General features: G+C 30.6%; 8 protein-coding genes across 8 annotated transcripts; 3 read left to right on the top strand and 5 right to left on the bottom strand.

Moving 5' to 3' along the window:
- Nucleotides 1-16: 16 nt before the first annotated feature.
- On the bottom strand, nt 17-1925 carry BX663DRAFT_436456 (P-loop containing nucleoside triphosphate hydrolase protein; the record flags this gene model as incomplete). Its single annotated transcript, XM_051523181.1, has 4 exons — nt 17-647; nt 719-980; nt 1043-1528; nt 1625-1925. 4 exons carry the CDS (start codon nt 1923-1925, stop codon nt 17-19), a joined length of 1680 nt encoding a protein of 559 aa, XP_051381833.1.
- A 257-nt stretch (nt 1926-2182) lies between these two features.
- BX663DRAFT_552762 (chitin synthase-domain-containing protein) lies at nt 2183-6731 on the bottom strand (the record flags this gene model as incomplete). The annotated part of the gene is made up of 3 exons (XM_051531397.1): nt 2183-5847; nt 5978-6511; nt 6599-6731. The coding sequence occupies 3 exons, from the start codon at nt 6729-6731 to the stop codon at nt 2183-2185; spliced, it is 4332 nt and encodes a 1443-aa protein (XP_051381834.1).
- A 3214-nt stretch (nt 6732-9945) lies between these two features.
- BX663DRAFT_487135 (uncharacterized protein) lies at nt 9946-10989 on the bottom strand (the record flags this gene model as incomplete). Its single annotated transcript, XM_051524718.1, has 2 exons — nt 9946-10766; nt 10869-10989. 2 exons carry the CDS (start codon nt 10987-10989, stop codon nt 9946-9948), a joined length of 942 nt encoding a protein of 313 aa, XP_051381835.1.
- Nucleotides 10990-11686: 697 nt separating this feature from the next.
- On the bottom strand, nt 11687-13329 carry BX663DRAFT_571121 (uncharacterized protein; the record flags this gene model as incomplete). The annotated part of the gene is made up of 7 exons (XM_051532125.1): nt 11687-12283; nt 12346-12468; nt 12531-12593; nt 12632-12805; nt 12864-13039; nt 13131-13197; nt 13267-13329. 7 exons carry the CDS (start codon nt 13327-13329, stop codon nt 11936-11938), a joined length of 1014 nt encoding a protein of 337 aa, XP_051381836.1. The 3' UTR covers nt 11687-11935.
- Nucleotides 13330-13517: 188 nt separating this feature from the next.
- BX663DRAFT_512622 (uncharacterized protein) lies at nt 13518-15406 on the top strand. Its single transcript, XM_051528032.1, has 7 exons — nt 13518-13723; nt 13812-13905; nt 13978-14086; nt 14150-14266; nt 14375-14436; nt 14511-14747; nt 14812-15406. The coding sequence occupies exons 1-7, from the start codon at nt 13657-13659 to the stop codon at nt 15326-15328; spliced, it is 1203 nt and encodes a 400-aa protein (XP_051381837.1). The 5' UTR covers nt 13518-13656; the 3' UTR covers nt 15329-15406.
- Nucleotides 15407-15516: 110 nt separating this feature from the next.
- BX663DRAFT_512624 (uncharacterized protein) lies at nt 15517-22034 on the bottom strand. The gene is made up of 12 exons (XM_051528033.1): nt 21694-22034; nt 21528-21618; nt 21407-21417; nt 21248-21325; nt 21147-21188; nt 19857-21090; nt 19733-19765; nt 19032-19649; nt 18376-18945; nt 17955-18237; nt 16249-17873; nt 15517-16139 (listed from the first exon to the last, which is right to left on the bottom strand). Exons 1-12 carry the CDS (start codon nt 21721-21723, stop codon nt 15664-15666), a joined length of 5091 nt encoding a protein of 1696 aa, XP_051381838.1. The 5' UTR covers nt 21724-22034; the 3' UTR covers nt 15517-15663.
- Nucleotides 22035-23323: 1289 nt separating this feature from the next.
- On the top strand, nt 23324-24142 carry BX663DRAFT_531603 (uncharacterized protein; the record flags this gene model as incomplete). The annotated part of the gene is made up of 3 exons (XM_051530393.1): nt 23324-23495; nt 23600-23722; nt 23946-24142. The coding sequence occupies 3 exons, from the start codon at nt 23324-23326 to the stop codon at nt 24140-24142; spliced, it is 492 nt and encodes a 163-aa protein (XP_051381839.1).
- Nucleotides 24143-24627: 485 nt separating this feature from the next.
- Nucleotides 24628-25522, top strand: BX663DRAFT_436387 (RGS domain-containing protein; the record flags this gene model as incomplete). The annotated part of the gene is made up of 2 exons (XM_051523177.1): nt 24628-25101; nt 25214-25522. 2 exons carry the CDS (start codon nt 24628-24630, stop codon nt 25520-25522), a joined length of 783 nt encoding a protein of 260 aa, XP_051381840.1.
- Between the last annotated feature and the right edge of the window lie 434 nt (nt 25523-25956).

Below are 25956 nucleotides of genomic sequence, written 5' to 3' on the forward strand. Positions count from 1 at the left end.
TAATATGTATGTGATATTATATATATGTGTCTACTTGGATCTTACTTCTTTCTTTTTGTTGACGTTTGTCATATTTAGGTGTACTATCAATCGTTTCACGCTCAAGTCCCTTTTTCAATTTTCGTTTTTGACTATAAGTTGCACCCTTAAGATTTAACATCCAATCAGGAACATCACAGCCAGACTCTTTCATCACATTCACAACACCCTTCATATACGGTATATCTTCTTGTGTATAATATGTAATAGCTTCACCCTCACGTCCTGCACGACCTGTACGACCAATTCTATGGATATAGCTGGCAATAGTTTGAGGGAAGTCATAATTGATAACTAAATTTACACCCTTAAAATCTAAACCACGAGCCATTAATTCTGTTGCAATTAAAACCCATATTTTACCCACACGGAATTGATTGATAATAGTGTCACGTTGTGCCTTTGTTCTATCTGAGTGAATCACTTCGACATTGATACCATCAAAAATTAATTCATGGAAAAGTTCCTTAGCTCGTTCAATAGATTGAACAAAGATCAAAATAGGTGGCTTAATGCCTCTTTGAATTAATTGACGTAAAGCAATCATCTTTCCTGCTTCAGTACCAGTGAATAAGAGTTGTTGTTTAATTGTGTCTGTAGCAGCATTTCTAAAGAAAAAGAAAAGTTTTTTTCTTTGAGTATCAGCTTATCCTAAAGCTTATATATAAAATAACCTTACCTTGCACCAATAACAATGCGAAGGGGATTTTTCATTACTGAGTTTGCAAGATCTTCTACATGAGATGAAAATGTAGCACTAAACATACATTTTTGAATTGTAGTGGATGAACAGGCAGCAAAAATCTCATCCGTTTGTTCTAAAAATCCTCGTTCTAATAATTTATCTGCTTCATCAAGTACAAGATGTTTAACAGAACTTAAATCAACTTCCTTTTCTTTAATGGCATAAACTAATCTTAAAGGTGTAGTGATCAACATATCTAAAAGAAAGAAAGAATAAATAAATCTATATATCTTTTCTTTTCTTCCATATTTTACTTACCATATTTTTGCTTAGAATCAGCTCTTTGGGATTTATCTGCTGCTGTTGCCTTTGTCAAAACATGAATACGAAGTTTAGTGCCTTGACTTAAATAATTAGCTTCACGTGCAATTTGTTGAGCTAATTCTCTAGTAGGAGCAATAATTAATGCACGGTAACTTATTTTCTTTACCGGCTCCTTTAAATCTTGTAAAATGGGCAATAAGTAAGCTAAAGTTTTACCGGAACCGGTAGGTGCGCAAGACATTAAATCACGGCCCTTTAACATGATTGGAATAGATTGCATCTGAACAGGTGTAGGTGTTAAATATTTAGCATTCATCAAATTATTATAAAGAATAGGATTCAAATTATATGCTGGAGAAGCAAGATCTTCAAATGTTCTAAACGGATTAGGTGTATCTGTACCATAGACTTTTATTCTTTGTTGCTTTCTAAATTCTTTAGCTTCTTTTACAGTGCTAAAAATAGTATTTGATTCATTTGCTATAATAGAAAAATAAGTATATTAGTATAAATACGTTTACTTTCTTTTACAGACGTTTTATTTTATTTTTTATTTTTATTTTTTTTTCCTCTTACTTTTATTTTGAACTTCATCAACGCTTTCATCATCATCAGTTTCTTCTTTGTCTTCTTCAACTTCTTCTTTTTCCTTTGTTGATTTCTTATCTTGCTTTTGATTAACAACGGTATGTGTGGTTTTGAAAAAATCGATTTCATCAAGTAACTGAGAACGAACGTTGGGATCAACAGCTGCTGCGTTTTTTTGTTTTGATTGTTTTTGATTAGTTTCTTTTTCTCCTTCAAATATTTTGACATCATTTTTGAATCGATTTTTATCAAATCGAGATCCACTACTTAATAAATGAAAAAGATCCATTGCTTTTATTATATATAGTAAAGTACAAAAAATAAGCAAATGTGAATACAGCAAGGAAAAAAAAAAAAAAAAAAAAAAATGCAATATTTGTATGAATATGAATATTCAGTTAAATAAATTCCTACAAGCCACAATTATGTAATAAACGACAGTAATAGAGTAAAAATAGTCATTTGTTTATAATTATTTTGCATTATTGTATACTCCTTCCTATTTAGTTGTAAGCTTAACATGTATAGTGTTATGAATATGTAAATCTAGTTATTTGTGTTACGGAAATGATAGGATAAAGAAGAAACAAGATCTCCATTAGCAATTGCCTTTTTAAGTCTTCTAGGCTTTGATAATTTAGTATTATTAGGAAGCAAATTGCTATTGTGATGACCAAGAAGGTTAGCATGATTATCGTACTGCTGACGAAGATTTAGATTAGATGTATTTATGCCTAGTTGTTGCTGTAAATTTTGAATTTTATGTATAGCCCTGGATCTACCTTCATAGTGCCCTTCTCCATCTTCTCTTTCTTTTTCTTTTTTAACTTGTATCATTGATTGTCCTTCTTCCAAAATTTGACTATTATTATTATTCAATGCTATTATTCGATGACGAGGCAAGTGAGTTGATCGTGCTTGTGGGTGATATGAACTTTCATATGTATGAATAGAAAATGTATTAGATGAAATTGATAAGATAGATGAACGGTCCTGCAGCAGCTCATCTCTAATATGCTGCTTTTGTTGTTGTTGCTGCTGCTGCTCATCTATTAAAATCGGTTCTAAAAAGGATAGTCTATTAGATTTTAACAATTCTATTCTATTGTTATCTTGTTGACTATCTGTTAAATAGACGGAATTTTTTATAAATCCATTATTACTTGGTAAAGTAGAATCATCGATCCTATCATTAGGAGAACTGAGGTTGATATTACCATTCGTAAGCACACTCGCGTATGTAAAATGAGAAGATTCAGAATAACTTGTTTTATGGTGTTGTTGTTGATGTTGTTTTTCGCCTATATATTCAGCTTGTCCCTTATAAAGAAGTGGATAGTGGTAGTAGGGGTGGTTATTATCAGAAAGATAGATAGTGCTGTCTTTATTATTATAGTGATGATGGCTCATAATCGAGGACTCCATCAAGTCATCATCTTTACTATTAGGATATGAATGATTCATCTTTTTCCATAGAGTCGGTGAATTATAATATAAATCTGTACTAGATGGTTTATAATTAGGAATTATTCGAGTAGAATGAACACCATCTCTTAATTGAACCATAGGTGGTGGTGTTGTAATAGTCATGTATCTGTCAGTCTCATAATAAGGAGGAACTCTAGTAGGAGAGGGCAGCAGCATATGATGATCGTCATCAGTAAACCCAGTAAAGCCGACAAAGTTGGAGTCCAAGGCTGCCTCTGCAGCTAAATGTAATCGTCTTATCTCTGCTGTTTCATAATCAGCTAACATTAATCTTGGAACTGAAGAAATAGTGTCGACATGATCAATAGTAGAATTAAAATCATCTTCATCATTACGTTGAGCTCGTTGTAAAGTTTGATTGACGAGTTCTTTCGATAGATTTTTCCTTACACTACTATGGATTTCTTTCTTTGAAATACAGTCATGATTAGGATCTATGATACCATGTAAACGTGTACGACCACCCGTCATGGTTGGCCAGATATTATACCAATGATGTGCATCATTACTTTTCCAGATAGCTAGTACTGGAAACCAGACATTAAACAATGGCAATGAGAGTACACAATAGAGAATAAACCAAAAGATATATCTATACTGTCTTCTTAATAGAAAGAACAAGATGTGAAGTGCAATGAGAGCTGTAAAAGAGCAGGTGATAATCATATAGGCCATACCATATTGCTTGACTGAACGCCCAAGTATACTATACAGATAGCAAATAATCGGCATAGAGAACATCATGTCAAGCAACTCAATGGTTGACAGTATCCAATAAGTATAACCTAATTGCCAAGATACACGTTGCATTTCAAGTTGTGTATGGAATTTAGCACGGATGCTACGAATTTGAAGCTCCTGTAAGGAAAAGAAATGGGTAGGTAACGTTGCATATCCAATAGCATCTGGTTCAAAACCAAGTCGGTGATTTGGATTAGATTTTAAAAGTACAATCGATAATAATTTATCTTCGCCTTGAAGTAAGACATTTTGCATATGCATGGTGTCAGCTTGAGGTATAGAAATTCCTCTTAAAACAGTTGGATGCACACAACAAAGTCGAATATTAGTAGTAGTACGTGTAGGAAGAGATAAACGTGATTCTGAGTTTGCTAATGCTGGTTCATGTTGATTTTTTCTTTCTGAAAATATAGATTCTATACTTGTTTGACGATTATTTGTAGTAGTAGTAGTAGTAGTTGCTGTTGTGGTTGAGGTTGTCATAGTAGTCGTACTCTCGCCAGAGGGCTTTCTACGAACAACAGGATCCTGAAATGGATTTGTCACTATAATATCATCACTCAATTTAGGCAAATCAATAGTGGGCCCCTCCTGTAAGTTTTCCCATTTCTGAAAGGAAGACGGCCTTTCATGTTGTTGAGTTGTATTCTCTGTCCAAATTTTATACATGACAAGACCTCCATTGATGGTCATGACACTTTTTAAACATGCTTCAAAGGATAAAACAGAATAAAAGGATATATATAAAGGGAAGACTTGAAGCATCGTCGTCAGATTTTCTTCTGGGTTTGCAGGACGTACATGACCACTTACAGCAAGCATTCTCTGATCCTGCTCTAGGCGCAATACTAATTTTTGCACAACATCATTTTGTACTTGTATATTTGCATCTGTAACCATGATATATTTGAAGCACCTTGGATCAATACCCAATACATTATAACATTGATTAAAGATTTCATATTCCAAGGGAGTGATTCGATTGCTGGCTAAATTCATACAACGTTCAAGAAAACCGAATACGAATACAACTGAATCTCGTTTCCCCCGATTTCCAGGAGGTGCAGTCATCAGATGACTTTCGTAATAATCCAACTCTTCTTTAGGCTGACCTACTTTGACGATAACAAGATAGGGTACCCTATAGCGCCCAGTTTCGTAAAACCCAGAATAGACACGAGCATAATTAATACGTTTATGATGCTGTCCTAAAGAATGATAGGCTCGTAATTGCGGCTCTTCTGTACGACTGTAGCCGAGATATTCTAATAATAACGTATGCGTCTCTCGTTGTTCTGTTTTATCTTTAATAACACCATCGCATACAAACAATAAAAGTTTCCTTGAATCATCATAGGTTGAACGAGATAATGAATCCAATGTTTGCTTTAAAGTGTCTGCAGGTTCTGCAAAACAGGGGATCATGAGGATCGTATGTGGCCACTGAGATGGATGGAATGAAGAGGGAACTTTAGTAGAATACGACGCAGGTGCAGAGGAGGAAAAAGGGGGGCAGAGCCAAGATTTTTGTAAGAAGGAAACACGAGAGAGGTAGACAAGACTCATTTTAGTTAGAAAATAGACGAAACCAACACCCATAGTAGCCCAAAGAGCAGGATTAATGCGTCGACAATCAGATGAGATATAGGAGGGGGTAATACCCTTTCGGAATAAATAGATAAGGCAGTTTCGATAAAGAGAAGGGTTTTCTGTTACATTTCCTTCAAAGTAATTTGTAATATCTTTTCCGAGGTTAATATATAAAAATATAGTTAAATCTAATGGTAAAAACATGCGATTAAGCGCAAATGAACGTGAGCTATGTGCAGACGAAAGTGGAATAATATTTGTTACGCCGCTAAGGTAAGTCGTAACATCAAGCACATAACCATCTAAAATAACGTAGGCTTGTCTTGTTGAATTATCTGCAGATGGTAATGCATCATATAGTTTTGCAACATCGTCCGGATCATATTGAATATCTTAACAAAAAAAAAAAAAAAAAAAAAAAAAAAAAAAAAAAAAGGAAGGGATATAATTAAATATTCACATATATTTGCATTTTTTTTAATGTGCACATATTTATTTATAAAAAAAACTATGTCTATTTACCTCCTTTGATAGGTAATATACTCATATGAGTATTATGCTCTGGGCCATAAAAGCAAGGAGCTCCAGTAACATTGTATTGATTTGGAAGTGGACACAAAGATAAATGGTCTTTTTTAGACTTATCATATTTATAACCTGGATTGGTTAATAATAGATGGTCTAGCCAAGCATCAGCTTCTATGCTTTTATTTTGATAATAAATACACTCATTTATTATATTATCCTGATATTGATCTTCAGTAGATGAGCGACTTAACATCATAAATCTGGGAAAATTGGCTGATAAATCATGGTGAGGATATTTATTTACCCAGTTGACTATAGAGCTATTTACATTTATATGTCTCCAATCAATTACTTTCCCATGAATTGCAGACATTTTTGATTCATTTCTGAATACTTCTTCATATTCAAACGTTTTTTCTGGATCACAAAAATAACTAGATAAAAACTCTAGCGAGAAGCAAAAAAAGGCAGCCAAAATCAAATATAAAAATAAGAATGCTATCTTTTCACGCCATAATTTACGAGATACTATAAGTTAAAGGATAACAAAGAGTTAAAATATCTGTAAAAAAGTATATACATGTACATGTATGCAAATATATTTATATTATTTACCGGTCGTCTTCAATCTTCCTACATACGTTAGTATAAAGTTGGGTATAAAAAAAGTTAAAATTTGAGAAAATTGAATCCAAATTAATCGTCTACAGGTAGGACGACGTAGATTTGAGTAGTTTTTAACACTCATGTACTAAAAGAAACTAGTTTCACCATAGATTAATAAGAAAAGAAGAAAGAAAAATAAAGTATATTAATAATGATAAAAAAAAGGCTATTTAAAAAATAAAAAAAAAGGGGGGGAACCACAAAATAAGGGGTGTATGTGTGTATAGAAAGAATAAAAGGAAAAAGAGAAAAAAAAATAAATAATATTCGAACCTAAAATATCTTTTTTGCACGCCCTAAAAAATAAAAGAGCGTGCTTGTTAAATAGTAGTCTTTTTTTATTATTTAAAATCAAAGCAAGCTAATTTGAGTAGATTTATTCATCCCCGAAAATAGTCTCACAGCCGTGTAAGTTGATGTATTACTAGTTTTCCTTTGATTTTTACGGTCTTTGCCACTTAATTTGCGGCCATTGATATCCTTTGATCTTCAAGTTTCCCGTCATTGACAAACAATATACAGTAATGTATAATAAGTGTAAGCCATTTTGCTTATTATTATTGCAATATAAAATATCATGGAAAGAAATAAAAATTTCATTTTGTCATAATGGATAAAGCATATGAAAAAAAAAATCCAACAATAAAGTAAAAAGTAAAGGAAAAGTAGCAGAAGAAAAGGAGAATTAACGATAAGAAAAAGATTTGAAAAGAGCCTTTCATGTTGCGATAAGGAAATGGAACACTTGATCGTTGTGTCTTAATATGATTTATCTGAGTTAGCTTACAGAAAATAAAATTAATAGATTTTCCTGCTATGTTTGTCAGATTATTTGATATCAAATGGATAATTTTATTTGAAATTGTGCACCCATGAAGAGCAAAGATTTCCAAAACTTAAAGAATGTGGTTTTCAATATTGAATGGCTGGTAAAAAATAAATAAATATATCAAACAACGTACTTGAACTAAAACACCTAACCTGAAGGTTTCGGGATCTTGAGATCTTGAGACCTTACTAGGTATATAACAAGATTGAGCCAGGAATTTGAGATTTTTTTTTTTTTTTTTATGAACGCATTGTTCTCAATTCACAGCATGATTGTGACTACGTTTTTATATTATTTGGGTTTTTATTATGCATATTTTTTTTTCTATAAGAGAAATTAACACCCTGTTAAGTTTTATGATCGACAAGGTGTACTAATAGAAACTAGATTTTTTTTTTCGAATATAGCAATAACCTTACAGCTCTCGTAGTATTAGACAGTACTGTATATCATAATTACGATAATCATTAAGAACTAAAAAATGTATGTTATATAGAGGGAATTTCTATTATTTTATGCTTTTATATTAGGTTTTATATGTCAAGTATAATCAAGAGAATGATTGTAATGAAACTTTGATAGGTACATCCCATAGTCAAGAAGGTCTAAACTATAGAGTTTTATTAATGCAGGTACACATGATTCTTTTGAAATAGAATAGATTTAATTTTTTTACAGTGGATACTGCCATAGAGTTAAGATTTGCCAGAGCTATATTATAGAGTAATAATAATATATTGTACTGCATCATGGTATATACGATCTGGTTAAGACAATTCATTACTTAAAGCTTATTTCAAAATGTATAATATTTAACTATGACTTATCAGATATATAGATTCACTTTGCTACATGTAAAATAACACTAATAGAGATAAAAATAGAATGTTTTGATTACTTGAGCACCAACATCTTTCATCATAACGGATAAAAGGTAATCTTCTTTGACATCTTTGTTTTACGTTTGCAAATAATCAAATGATGATCATAATTTTATTAGAATGTCTCTTTTATGTTATTTTTATCTAAAATATATAAATGTGTATTTCGCTACTATTATATCATATGTATTCTCATGATTTCTTATATGCTAAATAAATAAATAAAAAAAGTATTCAAAGGGTTATCATTATACTATAAGATACTTATCAAGTAATAGTAAAAATATATATGAAGTATATATGTGCGTGTGTATATGTTTCTACTATTACTTGAAGGTAAATATGAAAAGCTCTAAAAGATACAAAAAAAGTACATTGTAATTATGACGATAAAGAGAACTCTTATTTGCAAATAAAACTATCTACACAGAATAATTTACACAAAAATAAACTCCAAACAGAGTAAGACTGGATATTTGATCGTTTTTAGTATTTTGATATGATGTTAAGAATTTAGTCAATAAGAACAATTATCTCTGAATACAAGTGTAAAAGGTATTTTATTACTACACAATTATCTTTAGATGGAAAAAACTGTACATAAGATATACCTCTACAACAATATGAAGCTTTATTATTGTATAAAGAGCATTACCATATTAAACTACAAAGAAGCTTCCTTCTTTTTGAACCATTTTAATATAGTTAGTAAGTTTAAATAGGATTACACTTTTGGTCTTCAATCCTATATTTATTCAATCATATTAAGAAGTTAAATTCTGAATTGTTTAACCAATTGTGTAGTAGTAGTATAATAAGAAGACTCGATCGCTAGACAAAAAAATAAAATAAATCAACTGTCTTATTTTAGGTATTACAGTGATGTAGTAGTACGTTTATAGTCTGATCGAGATACAGTAATAATTCTTCTGAGTTAATTTTTTTTCCTCCCTCCTTTACTATTTCTTGAGTGGTTCTTTTACTGTACAAATGATATGATGTATAACCATCAGCAGTAGCACTTTATAATAGATGGGAAGAGGGGAGTTTTTTTTTTTCTCTTATAAATTCGGCATTTCTTTAGAAATGTGTGTGTATGTTTTCTCGTATTAAAATAATACTTAAATATGATAATATCAGTTAACATGTATGAGTTTGTAAATTTGAAGAGTCTCTTCTTTGCTATATTTTAAAAAATAATATATTTATATAGTTTACCATTTTAAGATGATTTATAGTACTACATTTGTCCCGCTTTTAATTAATGCAAATAAATATGAGTACTGTTATATTCTTGTCATAATGGTTTATAATACAAAGTAAAATAGAGAAAAAGAAAAGTGGGTTTATTTTTATAGTTTTCATAGTGATGATATGTACGCATAAATATACATAAATATATATAAATATACATATACAAATATAAATATAAATATATGCTTAATAATAGCATCTATTCTACTTTGAGGAGGGAGAATAGATTACATACAAAAAGCAAATTTTGAGATATACATATATATAAAAGAATAATAACTACATATGGTAATAAAGTACTAGTACATACATATAAATATAAATGTCATATGTTACTGCCAGAATCTACAATGTTTTTTGTCCGATAAAGTAATGTGTTCTTTACTATCATGTTTTCGTTTTATACGAACGGGTGATACTTGAATAGGAGTTTTAGCAGGTGAAGAGGAAATTGAATTGGGAAGTGAAATAGATAAGGCAGGAGGCACTGAAATAGGTGAGCATTGAGAACCGATATTAGAAGAGATTGAAGAAGAAGGTGATGGGGATAATAAAGGAGGTGTGGACAAAAGTGAAGAAGAGGAGGATAGATCATTATAAGAATGAGTGGGTGAAGGTGGGTATGAAAGTGGTGCAAAAGATAGAAAGGAAAAATCACGTAAAGAAGTTGGTATATTGTGCATCCTAGCTTGTGTACGAACATGTAAAAGACAATGCCAACGATCAAAGGTTGCTTGATCGATATAAAGTCGATAATTTAAAAGATTCAATAAATAACGTTCTGCTGTATTGATCTCTGTTACAGACAAACCTGCAATCTTTGCCCAAGCTGAATTGCGATAAGTCTTGTCTTGAACAAATTTAGATGCTACAACCAGACTAGCTAGAAACATCCGTCTTCCACAGCTGATATATGCATTATGCTGCCAATTTGTTTTATTATCACATATTCTTTGCTGTTGTTGTAAATGCTGAATAATACTTGGTCGAGCACGAAACAAATAGAATAATGCTGTTTGTAAAGTTGAATAGGTAGTTCGAGATCTTTTAAGTACTTCTTGGATAAAAGTCCGCAGTGGTACGACCGGCGATACTCGGGACTCTTTTGGTATGGTAGGATACCAAATATACTCAATTACAACTGCAGTAATATCTAAATAAGATAGATAGATATTTATATTATTAATAAGTTTTTTTTTTTTTTTTTTTTTTTTTTTTTTTTTTTTTTCAATTTAACATATTATCAATTTATTACCAACTAAAGCTTCAACGTAAGCTAATCTATTTGTCGATAAAAGATGATTAGCATGTGCCATTTCTTGTTGCTGCTGCTGCTGCTGCTGCTGCTGCTGCTGCTGAAGAAAAGGCCCATTCATAGTATACAAAGGCTTTATTCTTGAATTACATTTTTTCATTCGTAAAGCATATAAATTAGGATCAGTCTGAAGTGAAAAATTGTTAACAGCAGAATTGATATCTAATGTATAGTGATGATCGACATTATAAGTAGTATTCATTATATAGGAATGATAGTTACTATTTAACTATGTCGAAAGTTAGAGTGTGAATAAGATAATAAATATTAGATAATAATAAAAAAAAAAGAGAAAAAGGGAGAAGAAAGAAAGAGAGAAGAAAGAAAGAAAGAAGAAAGAAAAGGAAAGGAAAGGACGGGAGGAGGAGAGGAGAGAGAAAAGAGAGGAGAAGTGATTGAAGTTATTTAACAAGAGAGGGATTCGAAATAAGGGAGAAAATATGTAAATAAAAAGCGTGCTATGAGAGAATAAGTTTGTACACATTAACCAGTAATATCGGGATATTAAATAGAAAAGCCTCATGAAATTGAAAAAAAAAAAAAAAAAAATTCAATCTAAGCCCAACACAGCTTTTTTTTTTTACTTTAAAATATACAAAAAAAAGACAAGAGTTTTACTTAATAGATTATATTTATTTCTAGTATTCTAACATTTTAAGCTTATTGGCCACAAGGAGAGTAAAAGGAATATATGTATATATATGCTAGAGCAAAAAAAAAAAAAAAAAAAAAAAAAGAAAAAAAAAAAGAGAAATATTTTTGTTTTGTTTTTTTGGGTTAAAATCAAACACTTCATTTACCTTAAAAAGGCAATTCATGCTTTTATATGAAAAATTACCTAACATTTATTTCACGTGTATAAATATAGTATTATGCTAAAAATGGTATTATATTTTTAACATAAACGTTTACCATGAGGAGTTATCTAATACATATAAACAAACAAATAAACAAATAAAGATTGTCGTCATATACACACACACAGAATAATATTTTATTAGTTTCAGTTAATTATAGTGAGATCTTCTAGGAGAACGTGAACGAGATCTACGAGATGAAGTATCATTATAATCTCGACGAGATCTTCTGCTGTATCTATCTATTTCACCAGCAAAATCATCATCATTCATAATATTACTATTACCACTTAAACTATTATCACGTCTGTCACGACTACGATGACGTTGTTCTCTACTATAACGAGGATAATCTCTATGCCTACCTCTATCTCGGCGATCATTATAGTCATATCGTTGACGAGAATAATTACTATGTCTATAATCATTATTATTACCATTACTACTACTACCATGATAACGATCACCACTACTGCTACGAGCATGTTGACGATTTTGCTAAATTATCCATTATATGTCAATCATAGACACTTACTCTAGTTGCATTTATTTTAACTTACTCTCATCTTTTCAATAGTGTCACGAATTTTCAAATAGCCTTGGTGTTGTTTACCTTGATAATGTGCTTCTAATCTATCAGAAGAATCATTTGTTACCAAAAAAGCACCACAAACATCGCATACCTATTTTAATTAAATAGACACTTGAGTATTTATTTTGTTATATCTTAACCACTATCTCTTACCTCCATACGTTTCTCAGGCTTTCCAGTAAAATCTACATTCTTTGAAAATATAAAGGTAAATATCTACTTTATAAATATCTGTATACAAACTTATATATTACATTTTTCAAATCTTTTAATTCCTTCTGAAGTCTATCAACTTCTGCTTGCAAATCAGTTGCTTCCTGTACACGACCTTCTTCACCAGCTTCCTCAACTTTTTGTAATAATTCTTTAATCTTGATATCCAATAATACCATTTTTTCTTCTCTTTCTTCTTTACGAACCTCTGAAGCCTAGTTACCACTTTTTAATTTTTTTTTCTATTTATTTTTTTTTCTTTTTTTATGTTACCTTATCATCAGCTTGAACGTTTAATCTACCATTACCTTGACGAATCTTTCGTGAAAGATCTGAAATAAGTTTGTTGAGATAGTCATAAAAATCTGCTTCATATGGATACTTATGCTTGTCAGAAGACTTTTGATAACGCTCTTTCAAACGAGAATTATGAATCTTGTCACATGCACCTAAATAATTAAAAAAAATAGTTGTCATTATTTAGTTAATTCACGCATCTTTCATTAATATGCATATATGTATATATATATATATATATACCAAGATCGGATTTTGTATTTGTAAAAAGTTGAGAAGGGCAAAAGGCAACGAGGTAATGTTTACAAACCTATTTAATTAAATAAAGTTACAGAAAATCTATTATTTTTATTTTCATTTTTTTTAAAAAAAAACTTACACTATCATCCCAAAAATCTTTATGATCTACATCGACGTATTGAGACATGAGCTCTTCTAGCATTGCCTTTTGATAATCTATTAAATGACTAGAGTGAATATGTGATGTAGTGTCAATTTTAAATTATAACATTACCCATTTTAATAAATTGTTGTTAATCAGAATTCAAAGTAAAGTTAAAAAAAAAAAAAAAAAAAAAGGACAAAAATTAATTCAAACGAGTGATGACGCAGTAACAGGCTTTTTTCATCCAATCAAAACCAAGCCAAGAATAGTAATTACTTTTAAGCATGAAAGATATTGACTTTAGTTTTCCTTTTTCTTCTTCAAATCGTAGCCTTTTTTTTTTCTTATTCTGATCTCTATTCTTCTTTTCAAAGGTGTTTAAATATGACTATTCAAAATCCCCTGATAAATTATGATGATCAAAAATGGGCTTTGATCCCGTCTGATCCAGGTAGTTTAGAAATTACAATTAAGAAAAACAAAAGTTCATCTAAATTTATTTATATCTTGTTTTTTTTCCCCACTTTTTTTTTTCATAGCTATTTTCAATGATATGATTCAACAGTATGGTGTTAAAGATATTAATGTTGAAGAAATTTGCTCACTTGATTTTGAGGAGTTTAAGAAAGAAGGGTTAATATAACTTTTTTAACTAATAAAATAATATATATTTATAATAACTTGTTTTTTTTAATATTTCTATAGAAAAGCTGTACATGGCTTAATGTTCATATCAAAATATATTGAAGAAGAATTACATCCTTATTTTGACCATGTTGATTCTGATGTTGTTGATGTTGTATTCACCGCTCAAGTAATGATCACCTTAACAAAAAAAAAAAAAAAAAAAGGCCCTTATTTTTCTTTACTATATTAGGTTGTAACAAATGTTTGCGCTACCTTAGCTTTACTCGCTATTTTATTTAATTCTAATATAGAAAAGGGGGATATTTTAACTAATTTCCTGAAGTTCACTGAAGGATTTTCTCCTATAGTAAGTTTGCTTTGTCTTCTTTTTCCTCCCCACTTTTTTTTTTTTTTTTTGTTCTAAATTTAATAATTTATTTATTTTTTTGAAATAAACAAACAACAATATTTATAGGATAGAGGCTTATGTTTAGGCAGCAGTAAAGAGATTCGAGAAATTCATAATGCCTATGCTTGGTAAGTTATCTATGTTTATATACAGCATATAAATTTTAATATGTTTTTGTATACATACAATTTATTTCCGTTAGCAATGCTAATCAATTAGCTGAAACTGCCCTACTGGATTCATATGCCGACACATCTAGTAATAGTCAGTTAGAATATGTTGATGCTGAGAATTTTCATTATATTTCCTACATTTTCAAGAATGGCTTTCTTTGGGAACTTGATGGTTTGAAGTATTATCCAGTAAAATTAGCTGAATGCACTGAAGAGAATTGGCTCACAGTTTTAAGGCCAATACTAGAAAAGAAAATGAACTCCTCGTAAGTTCGTTGTTGTGTGCTATTTGTTGACAGTACAATTAACACTTTTCTTTTTTTTTATCAGAAATCATAATGATATTCAATTCAGCTTACTGGCTATAACACATGATAGTTACTCTCTTCTGAAAAAGCAAAATGAAGTGTACACTTTCTGTCTTGATATTATTAACAAAATTATTGACAGGGATCCGCCTTTCAAAAAGAGTACAGTCTATTATCATAAGAAGCGGTTCTTTGAAAAATTCCCAGATGCAACTATCCCGCTCTATGATCATATAGTTAAGCTTTGGGAAAATGTACGTCGTGGTGATTACGAAGCAGCAGCTCCACAGATGCATATATTACAAGAAAGATTAAATGAATTAGATAGTAAACTAAAATATAGTCAAGAAGAAAAAGAGATAGCACATGCTGAAGTGACGCGACAAAAGTTTGATTATTTCCCCTTTTTGGCAAGTCTTTTTAAAAAAGGATATAAATATAAGCTTGTGCAGGCTCAACCTACGAAAAAGGTAGGCAAAAAGAAGACTTCTTTACGAGGTACAAAACGCGCTACAAGGAAGCGAAAAATAGTATCCTAACTCTTTATTACTATTATTATTATTATTTTTTGAGATACATGTAAATATGTAAATAAGAAATACCATTATCAAAAGGTGTATACTATAATAAAATGTTAGGATTATTATAATTATTTATTATATACCAATAGATTTATATATATGCATGTACACATACACATATATGTATTATAAATTATTCTATTATAATCAAATGTAAAAAAAAAGGTATAAATATAATACATGTAGTAGCTATAAGATAAATGGATAAAAAAAAACCAGCTGTCATATACTAAATAAATAATCAAAATAAGATAATAAACGTGTAAATAGGATGAATATAAACAGAATATAGCTTATACTGTTAGATCAGCAGGAGCATCACGAGAATATGAATTGGCCGGATCAGGATTACAATAGACATGAGATGGTATCTTCAGAACTTCTAAATCAGCTTTAGCTCGTTCAGTCCATTCTATACGATCTGCAGGCATAAAGGCATATTTACCAAGATTAGCCCAATAGTATGCCTTCAAGAAACGAATCTCTTGAATAAACCGCATCTCTAATACACCATGTTGTAGAACCATAAATCCTTCTACCGTTCTACCTGTACTGATATAAGGTAATGCTCTAGCCAAGTATAAACAAGGCTGTGTAAATTCCCAAAATTTAACTTGTTGAAAAGCATGATTGATTCTTGATACTCCAAGAATAAAACGATCATAATTCTTTGAGTCGCCTGTGGATACCAAATCCACTTGTTCATCTTCAATCATACAATATAAGCCCATTGTGGCAAATATTAATCCAAAAATTGGAAAGATATTGGCTATAAACAATAATAAAGTAGATAAGGGGGGGGAGGAGGGGTAAATGTTAATATCTATATATTTATAAATGTATATATGTATATATATATATGTATACAAATCACTTACGTGTAACGGTTAGAAGTGGCAATATGGCTACAAGGCTTCGAGTATGTCGTCGAGCATTTTCATAATTTCTTGTTCTTGCATAATAACAAAGTAATGTTCCATGAATAGCAATTCGATTGTATTCAGCCGATTTTTTTAAATGAGTCTCTAATAATGCCACAAAGGGCTCACATTCACGTAATCTATCCATAATAAGGGCATTACCGACATGATAGACGGATAACCAGATTTCAGCTTCAAAATCACAGTTGCTATGCGCTGTATTAGCCATTTCCTTTAACAGAAACAAATCATCAGGGGAATTATCTAAGGTGCCCTCAAAGATACGCATCGTGATGATCAAGCTAACGGACCGATAAAAGGCCTGACAATCAGTGATGATGCCTAATGTTTTAACTACATCGATGGATTGATACAACAACTCTCTTGCATTTTTAAACTTTCCAGCAGCAAAACAGAGGAGAGCGCAGATGGTTAAGGTATCTGCATCGTTTTTATCATCCATATACCTTAATGCCCTTGTAATATAAAAGATACTCTGTTCTTTTTCATCATTGAGCCAGCTCAGTAATGAATTTCTAGCCAAGAAAAGGGTATAATGAGGACCTACTTCATTCAGACGTTCACAAGCATTCAGACCCACAAGACAGGTATAAACAAACGAACGCCCCTTCCCAGTGTAAAAGTAGATGTTAGAGAGTTGGACCATGATCTCAACCACACGTTTTACAATCTCCTTCTTTAAATCTTTCTCACGTTTATGAAGGTTAGGGAATTTACGATGTCTGTATTGTACTAGACAATTAACCCAATACTTGAAAACAAATTCTGGTTCACTTTGGGGCCAGGGTTCACCCAGACACTCTAACGCTTGAAATAAGTAATGTTCACCTTCTTTTAGTTTGGTTCGCATCGCGAAACACATACCAAGCCGACGATAGATATCACTACGATGAAGACGACCAAATTGTGCAGCTAAGGAGCGATTTTCATCAAGTATCTTTACGATGCGTTCTAAATTTCCTGTGGCCTCTGGTAATAAATATGATTTAATGTTAATATCCGCGAGTGCCTCTAGGTAATAGAGCTGCTTATCAAGCCAATCTGTTTGAAGGTAATGACGTGTCACTTTTCCTAATAGGTCTGCATAATTTTCTCGTGTCAATTCACTTTCGTAATATTTGGCTAGAAGACGATGCAATAAAATGCGAGTCTCATATGAAACCATATCATAGATACATTGTGGAATCGTGATATGTGTAAAGGTATACAAAGGACTGCTACCATTTTCAAGAATACTATCATCTACTTTTTGGATGAAATGGTATACATCATATTTTTCTATGCTTCGTTGTGCCTCTTCACAGTTGGCATATTTAAATTCTGTATTACTCTCTTTAATAACTGATTGTACTTCTGCAATAGTAAAATATTGATCTAAACAACTCGCAACCATAAGGAATTCTTGATAACTTCCTTCTAAACGATCAAACTGCATCTTGATAGTACGTTTATAATCAAAGTTACCTAACAAGTCTTCTAAATCAAACTGATTACTACTAGGGACCAGCACATTCTCGATTACAGAAACATGATTAAAGTCTTTCAATACAATAGCCATGTTTCTAATATATATAATTATTATCTTTTGATATAAAGAAAAAAAACACGCATACACACACACACACACACACACACACACTTACTTGACATAAAGTGGATTGCCAGCTGTACGCTTTTGAATCACTTGAACAATTTCTGGACTTACACTTGTTACACCGGCAGTTTGAAATGTTTGTAAAATAATTTCACCTATTTCAGTTGCACCTAAACCATTTAATTCAATGCCTTCGAAAGAACCAGTCTCTTGAAAATTATTAATAAATGTCACATTATAATCTTTTACTGGACGAGTTGCAAATACAAGTAGAACTTTTTGACAATGTTCATGTATGTGTTGTAATAAACGAATAGATGCAGAATCAGCCCCTGAATAAAATGATCATAACGTTAATATTTTATATCAATTAATCTATCTATCTATTTATCTATCTATTTATCTATCTATTTATCTATCTATTTATCTATCTATCTATCTATCTATCTATCTATCTATATAGAACTTACATTGTACATCATCAGAAATAAATACAAGACCAACATGTTCTGAAACATATTTTACCATACGATTAATGGTCCCTGTCAGCAAGATATCTCGACCACGACCATCTAAACGTTGAATATATTTATTATCTTTTAGATCAGCCAATGGAGCAAAAATAACTTTAAATAAGGGAAGTAGTTTTTCTTCTTCTCCGCATATACGAAGACAACGCGTAATTAGATCGACTAAATCATTAGCATTTTCCATATGCTCTTCATTATCATCTGTGACGGAGGAACCTGAGGTATTTGAAGTTGGTAATGATTGACGAAGGATGTTAAGAGGATGGTTGTTATGATTATCCTTAGGTGATATCGTTGTAGGCGAATGTGCTAGAGAAGAATGAGAAGAACCAACTGAATTTTCACTATTTGAAAAATAATGTGAAGTAGAATCATTTGTGTAAGCTCCACTTGATCCAGCTATACAAGAGACCCTTCTTTTCATATTTTGAGGTATCTGACCTGATTCAATAATATCAAAAAGTGCCAACAAAATATTCTTTACTAGATAATATTTAGAACTTTTCTCCACTGTCATCATAAGAAGTATATGTATATATTTATATAAAAAAAAAAGATTACTAATTTGATTCATTGTATATTTATATATTGTTTACCTTCTGTAGAAGATGACCAACAACAGATTGTATTGAAAGAACTAATTTGTCTACTTAGAGTATGACAAAAGAAGCTTTTACCAGCACCAGAAGGACCAGAGATGACCAACAAATGATAATTAGGGGATTCCCCCCATTCCTCCACAAAATCAGTAGCAAGTCTCATTTCAGATTTATAGCCAATAAAATCCGAATTTTTCTCTTGATATTGAGCAGAGATACGTTTTGTTTTGGCAGGTGCAAATTGAAGGATGCTGTAAATATGTATCGGCTTTACTTTACCTTTCACAAACTTTTCTCCATAATCTTCAAATTCACATATTCTTCCTATCTGCTGTTTTGTAGCAAAATCACAAATAATATTTTTTTTAGAAAATGGAAATTTAAGCATTCGTACAGCTAAAACAATTGTATCGCCCGCAATCGCAGGGTCTCTACGATAAGGGTTCCCCTGTGGTAAGACAGCACTAAATATAATACCTGTGGATAAAGAGATTGCAAAATCATCCAAGATGGTTAAAAAACTCTCGCGAAGTTCAATTGCTGTTTTTGCTGCAAATACAGCTTCCCTTTCATGAGAAAGAGGTGGAAGACCAAATACAGCTAATAAGGTTGCACCTTTTTTTTTAAAAAAAAAGAAAAAAAATAAAAGAAAGATTAAATTCATGTGTATAAAAAAGTGAATTATTATCTTAAATTACCTTTGTCATCTACTGCAAACTGTTGTAAAATACCTGGTTGTTTTTTTTTAAAAAAAAATGGGGGGGTGAAAGAGAGTTAAGATGATATAATAATGTATGTAAAAGTAAAGATAAGAACTTTTACCTTCATATTTTATTATTGTTTGAATAGCTGTATTGACAGCATTTTGGGCGATTTGTAGACCCTCAGGAGTATCTACAATTAATTTACCTAGACTTATAAACATGATTGTAACTTCTCTGAATTGAGCTGTAAAGTCATCTTCAGGACTATGTTGGAGTCGATATAAGGCACTACGGTTAATATGTTTCAAATAATTAGAATTAGGGTCAAAAGATAATTCCAAAAATGAATTGTCTCTAGTACGAGGGATAAGTGGTTCAATATTCAGTGTAGCAGCACGATTCATTAATTCTGGTCGATCAGCAAGATAAGATGCATTTGATTTCGATAAAGCCTTTGCATGTGATGGATAGTGACGAGTGGCCTTCTTTGATGAGGATTCATATGAAGTATTTTTAACAATATAAAACTGATTTCTCTTTTCATAAGTTAAATTCATTGTTTGATTTTGAAACAATTCATATGCCTCTGGAGTGATACTCATTTCTCCTGCATTTGCTACCATCAATGCTTCCTCTAATGCCTCTACAGCTGGTCCACAGATAGCATACTCTAATCGACCAACATAATCTATATTATAATCAAGAGGTGGGTCATGTATATCAGTACCAATATAAGAAAACCTCCTCTTTCTTTCATTGGGCTCATAGATCGAATTCTTTACATCACCCAAGATGACATTCGAGATCTTCCCGCAGGACAAGGCGATATGTAACTCTAAATAGATAGCATCTGGTACACGTCGAGCGACTTCACTTGTATAACTTGATCTACGAGCAGCAAATGTATGACTATTATTTCTTCCCTTTCCAAATAAAGCTGATATATAATTCCAAAAATGAAAAGAAGTTGAATACTCCTCTGTATAATTTTGATGTGTATCCAATGCAGAGAACATATGAAAACTTTCTCCTGAACTTGAACCTTCACTCTCTGATGATGAATTCGTACCACTAGCATCAAATAAGAAGAAATGTTGATTTTTATCTGGTTTTGATCGACGATCTATTTCACCTGTGAGTGAAGATCGATGCTTTGTACGTTCCTCTGCCGTTAAATAGACACGATAATGAGATAATCTAGCTAAAAGTTGTAATCCGCATTCTACTGCTCTTCGTACAAGTACATTCTTTTGTCTTGCTTCTTTTTCTTTTGATATCTCTCCTGATTCAAAGTCATCATTATCGTCAAAATGATTTGGCTGAAAGCTAACGAGGACAGCATCACCTAAAAACTATACATAATATATAAATATATAATTTAAATATATATTATTATAAAAGAACTTGCTTTAACAACATCTCCTCCAAAATGTTCAATAATTTCAATACACTAAATAAAAAAAATTAAAAAAAAGAAGGGAAAAGTTATTATAAAATTTATGCAAGTACTTCTCCCATATATGAGCCAATTTCAAGAGCAACAGCTTCAGCACCAGAATCACCTTTCTCGGTAGCTTTTGTAGTTAACTATAAAATCAAAAAGAGAAAAAAAAAAAAAAGAAATGAAAATAAATGAAAATTATTAAATACAAATATAATAAATCTTACAGAACTAAAGCCTATAAAAATAAAATAAAAAAATAAAAAAAAAGAGAAAGAAAAAAAAATATATTTGTATTTTATTAATAGACTGTTTACTGTTGTTGTTATTTGACAAGAAGCCTCTTACCAACAACATCCACCATAAGTACCACTCCAAATTGTGAATGATTATAAGGGATTTCCAAATGCTCATTGTGAGCATATAATGATCTTACATACTAAAGATTTAATTTAGCGATTAGATTTTAGAAGTTGAAATTAAACGAATCTTCGAAAAAAAATCGATTTTTTACTTTTGGAATGTAAGGTGCAATATTTAGCATTAATAAGGTACCTCAAATAAATAAGGTCTGTATATATTTAAATATATGTATATAAATATATATATGTCTTTTTTTTTGTCACTGTTTGTAAATAGATAGCTATTATATAATTATTCGTTGACAATTATAAAATCAAAAAGAACTATAGACAATACAATGATAAATCTCTTGTGTCAGTGAAATGAAATTTTAATAATAAAAAGAGAAAGAAAAGAAAGAAAGAAAATGTAAAGAGCAGAAAGAAAATGGTACTCTTAGTTTATAGGCGACGTGCAGTAACGTGTAAAAATGTCTCACTTTTTTTTTTTTTTGAATATTATATGAATGACGATAAACAGTAGTTTTGTTTCTGAATAGTAATTAAATGACAGATACGATTACATAATTTAAATAAAGATTATATTAATAAAGAAAAGAAAGTATGATATGAAAAGAAAGATGAATTTCTAGATGTATACAAGGCTTTATATATGCTTACTCGCTGCTGTTTTATTATTATTATTAAAAGAAAAAAAAAATCTATATTTTTTAAAAAAAATACACCTTTAAAAATTGAAACAGGAACACTCTTCTGTGAAAAAAATAGATTATTTCATTTAAAAGAACGAGACGCACCGGTGTAAATGATGACGAATGTCCGATGCTTTTTTGTAAAATAACAATCTTTCCCGCCAGAAACTATTTTTTCCCGTTTTATTAATTTTTTTTTTTTTCGTCTACAACAATAATAGGGGTATTATTATTGTTAGTAGTAGTAGTAGTAGTAGTAGTCATAGTAGTAGTTGTTGTCATAGTAGTAGTTGCCATAGTAATATTATGATAAAAAGAAACAATACATTAAATCTATATGTTTTAAAAAATAAAAGGGGAGGGAGGAAGGAGAGAGAGAGGAAAAGATAATATTAAATCCACTTGTCTGTATTATACAGAATTATAAATATTCCAAAAATGGTTATTTTCAAATATTATATACAAATAAGCTCTCTTATATACATCGTTTATGTATAAAAAAAAGATCGTCGATATTTTCTAAATTTGTTAGACTTTTATTACTACTGTCTTACAAGATCAGTTCTTATTCTCAAATACTTAAAACATACTCCTTTGCGGCAAAGCCTGCTCTTTGTTCTTTGCTAATATTGACTATAATAATAAAAAAAGGACTGTTATTTGTCAAAAAAATATGTACATGTATAATGATGCAAACATTCTAGATATCATGTTAAAAATAAGCTTCTGTTGGCTCCTTTTAGAAGAGTGTATGCTCTTTGTTAAATATTAGATATTAACCAAGTTGAAACAAACATTATTATTATTATTTTATCTCAGAAGGTAGTGCTCGTCCTTCTTTAAATAAAAATGAGTATAGTAATAAAAATACTCTTTTTCTTTTTTCTTTTTTTTTTACGACTAAAGAAATTCTAAACTATAATTGTTAAAATAATAATTTTTATAAACTCGTTTAATTCTAGAATATAAAAAATGACGGAGCTTATTAATTCTACAAAAAAAAAAAAGAAAAAATACATGCCTCCCCTCATATTAATACCGCCTGTTGAAAAAAAAAAAATAAAAAAAAATAAAGCTTCATTATTATATCATGTTGCTATTGAAATCAAGGCAAATAATACCAAGATTAGGAATCACATGTCAATTGTTAAAATATTCAACTTTACCTAAAAAAGCCTCGGGACCATTTACAAGTAATAAATTAATTAGTCAGTCTGTAAATGAATCTTCAGATGAGATTAGAAAGACACTTGTCTATATAGGTATACATTCGTAATAAATAAGAAATGAGTATGAATTATGTTATATCTTTTATAGCATGGAAAGTATGAATAAGATATGATGATTCATATTTAAATTATTATAGGACCATTTGCAGAAACGATGAAAAGATATAAAATGACAGCTTCATTTTTTGGTTTATGTGGTATAATTTCGGTACCTGCTTTATTGAGTTCAGGGCAAGTGCCTGTTTTAAGTGCTGCTATAGGTAGGATGATTAGAGGGGTGAAATGATATACATATATGTATATAAAGCTTATTGAATTGACATAAAAGGAGAATAGCTGGTATATCAGCAGTTTCCCCTGCATTATTTGTTCATTTTTATACTAGTGGATATGTTTCTAAACTAATTGTATATGATGATGTAAAAAAGGTCGAAAAGGAACGAAAACAATCTAAAAATATGAAAGATAAATTTATTGGTATAGAAACCATATCATTTTGGGGTCGTTTTAAAGAAGAGACAATGTGGTTATCCCAGTTACATTATAAACCTACATCTAAAGGTTTAGTATGGCAGCAAAAAACAGGTGCTAAACATACATTTACATTAGAAAGAGAAATCATGGATGCAGATCCTTATTTAAAGGCTTTAGCAGACCGTGTTCAAAGAAAAGAAGTATGATATCATATTAAGTAAAATGATTGGTTCCTTGATACCACTATCATTAATAAATAAATCTCCTCCCCCTTATCCTTATAAATATATAAAAAAGTATTTCTCTCTTTTTTTTTTAAAGAAAAAAAAACGAACTATTCCTTTTTCTATTTTTCATTTTCTCTTTTTTTTTTATTTTCTAAAGAAAAAAAAATACTTCATACATGCCTTTGTCTTTAAGCAGTAGTACATCATCTATGAAAGCAAAAAGTAGTAGGCCTTCTTATATTAATTTATCAAATATACCTAATGATTATATTAACAGCAATAATCATTCATCATCAATTAAAAATGATATTCTATCTCCTCGTACACCACATTTCATTACAAAGCCAAAGCGTTCCTCCTTTGTAACTGAGCAAGTAGTTCAAGATATTCTTCTTCACCAAGCCGAATCTCCAGCACTACCACGAAGAAAGAGCGTTTCAATGCATACTGTGGAACCTTGTTTCATGTCTGATACTACAGCCTCCTATTTCTGCCATGATTCACAACAAAAGAACGAGATTGTTCCGCCAGAGAGGTCTACAACAGTGAAAACAAATGATAATTTAAAAATACATGATCTGTCAATCACAGAAGATGACCAGGAGAGTAGTAGTAGTAGTAGTAGTATCAATCACATCGTCAGTCCTATTACGACTACTGCATTCATAAAGGGTCGTTGTACTACTCAATCATTTTCGAGTACAACTGCCTTGATCTCACCTCATGTGCTACTACCCAGTTTCGATGTCCATACCCTTTACAAATTAAAAACGACACGTTCATCCAAAAAATTAGATGATTTTTTTGGTGAATATGCACCACATGATATTTGTATTAAAGAGATTCAAAAGGAAGGATTAAAGGCCATCTTACAGTCAAAGACACCATTATGTTACTTTTTATATCATTTACTACAAGAATATTGTAGTGAAAATCTTGTATGTATAAATATATAAATATAAGAATATAACATATAACTCACAAAGAAAAAACCTTTCTCTCTCTCTCTCTCTCTCTCTCTCTCTTTATATATATATTACACGTGTTTAGTTTTTCTTTATCGAATTAGAACAATATGAATCATTCACGTATACATCTACGAGTCAGCAAATGACATCAGCACAACATATCTTTAATACTTATTTAACTAAAAACAGTTATTTCGAAGTTAATTTAGATGAAAAAGATCGTAGAAAGATAATTCAGGCGTTAGGTGAAAAGGATGTAAAAAACTGTTTTGATTCTGCAAAGAGGGCAGTGTATTCACTTTTAGAATCCAGTTATATGCAATTTCAAAATACAGACATATTTCAAGAAATGATTCAAAACTGTGGTATGTGTGTGTGTGTATGTATTTAATTATCATTATTTACCACAAGTACATAATAGGTGAATTAACAACTTATTATGACGATAAAGCAAAGGCGGCAGCTGTAAATAAGCTTTTAAACTATATCGAAAGTCAATATGATAAAATATATTTAAATTTGAATAATAATAACACACCAACCAGTACGACTACGCTTCAACATCTAACGAAAAAACGATATGAATTATTAAAATCAATGATTCATGAATTCTGTCGAACACTAGTAAAAGTAGAATTTCACTATTATGTTTCCAATAAAACCATCATGAATGGCTCTAAGAGTACTCATGATCATGGAAAGGGTTCTTCTTCATCCAGCCTTCATCAAAGAACAAAGCTTCGAAGAATTGTCTTCCCACCTTTTAATAATAATAAGAAATGTAAATAATAAACATAGACCACTTTGTATGACTCTAATTTATTA

The sequence above is a fragment of the Cokeromyces recurvatus genome, assembly GCF_025118155.1.
Source record: "Cokeromyces recurvatus strain NRRL 2243 chromosome Unknown BX663scaffold_16, whole genome shotgun sequence".
Lineage (NCBI taxonomy): Eukaryota > Fungi > Mucoromycota > Mucoromycetes > Mucorales > Mucoraceae > Cokeromyces > Cokeromyces recurvatus.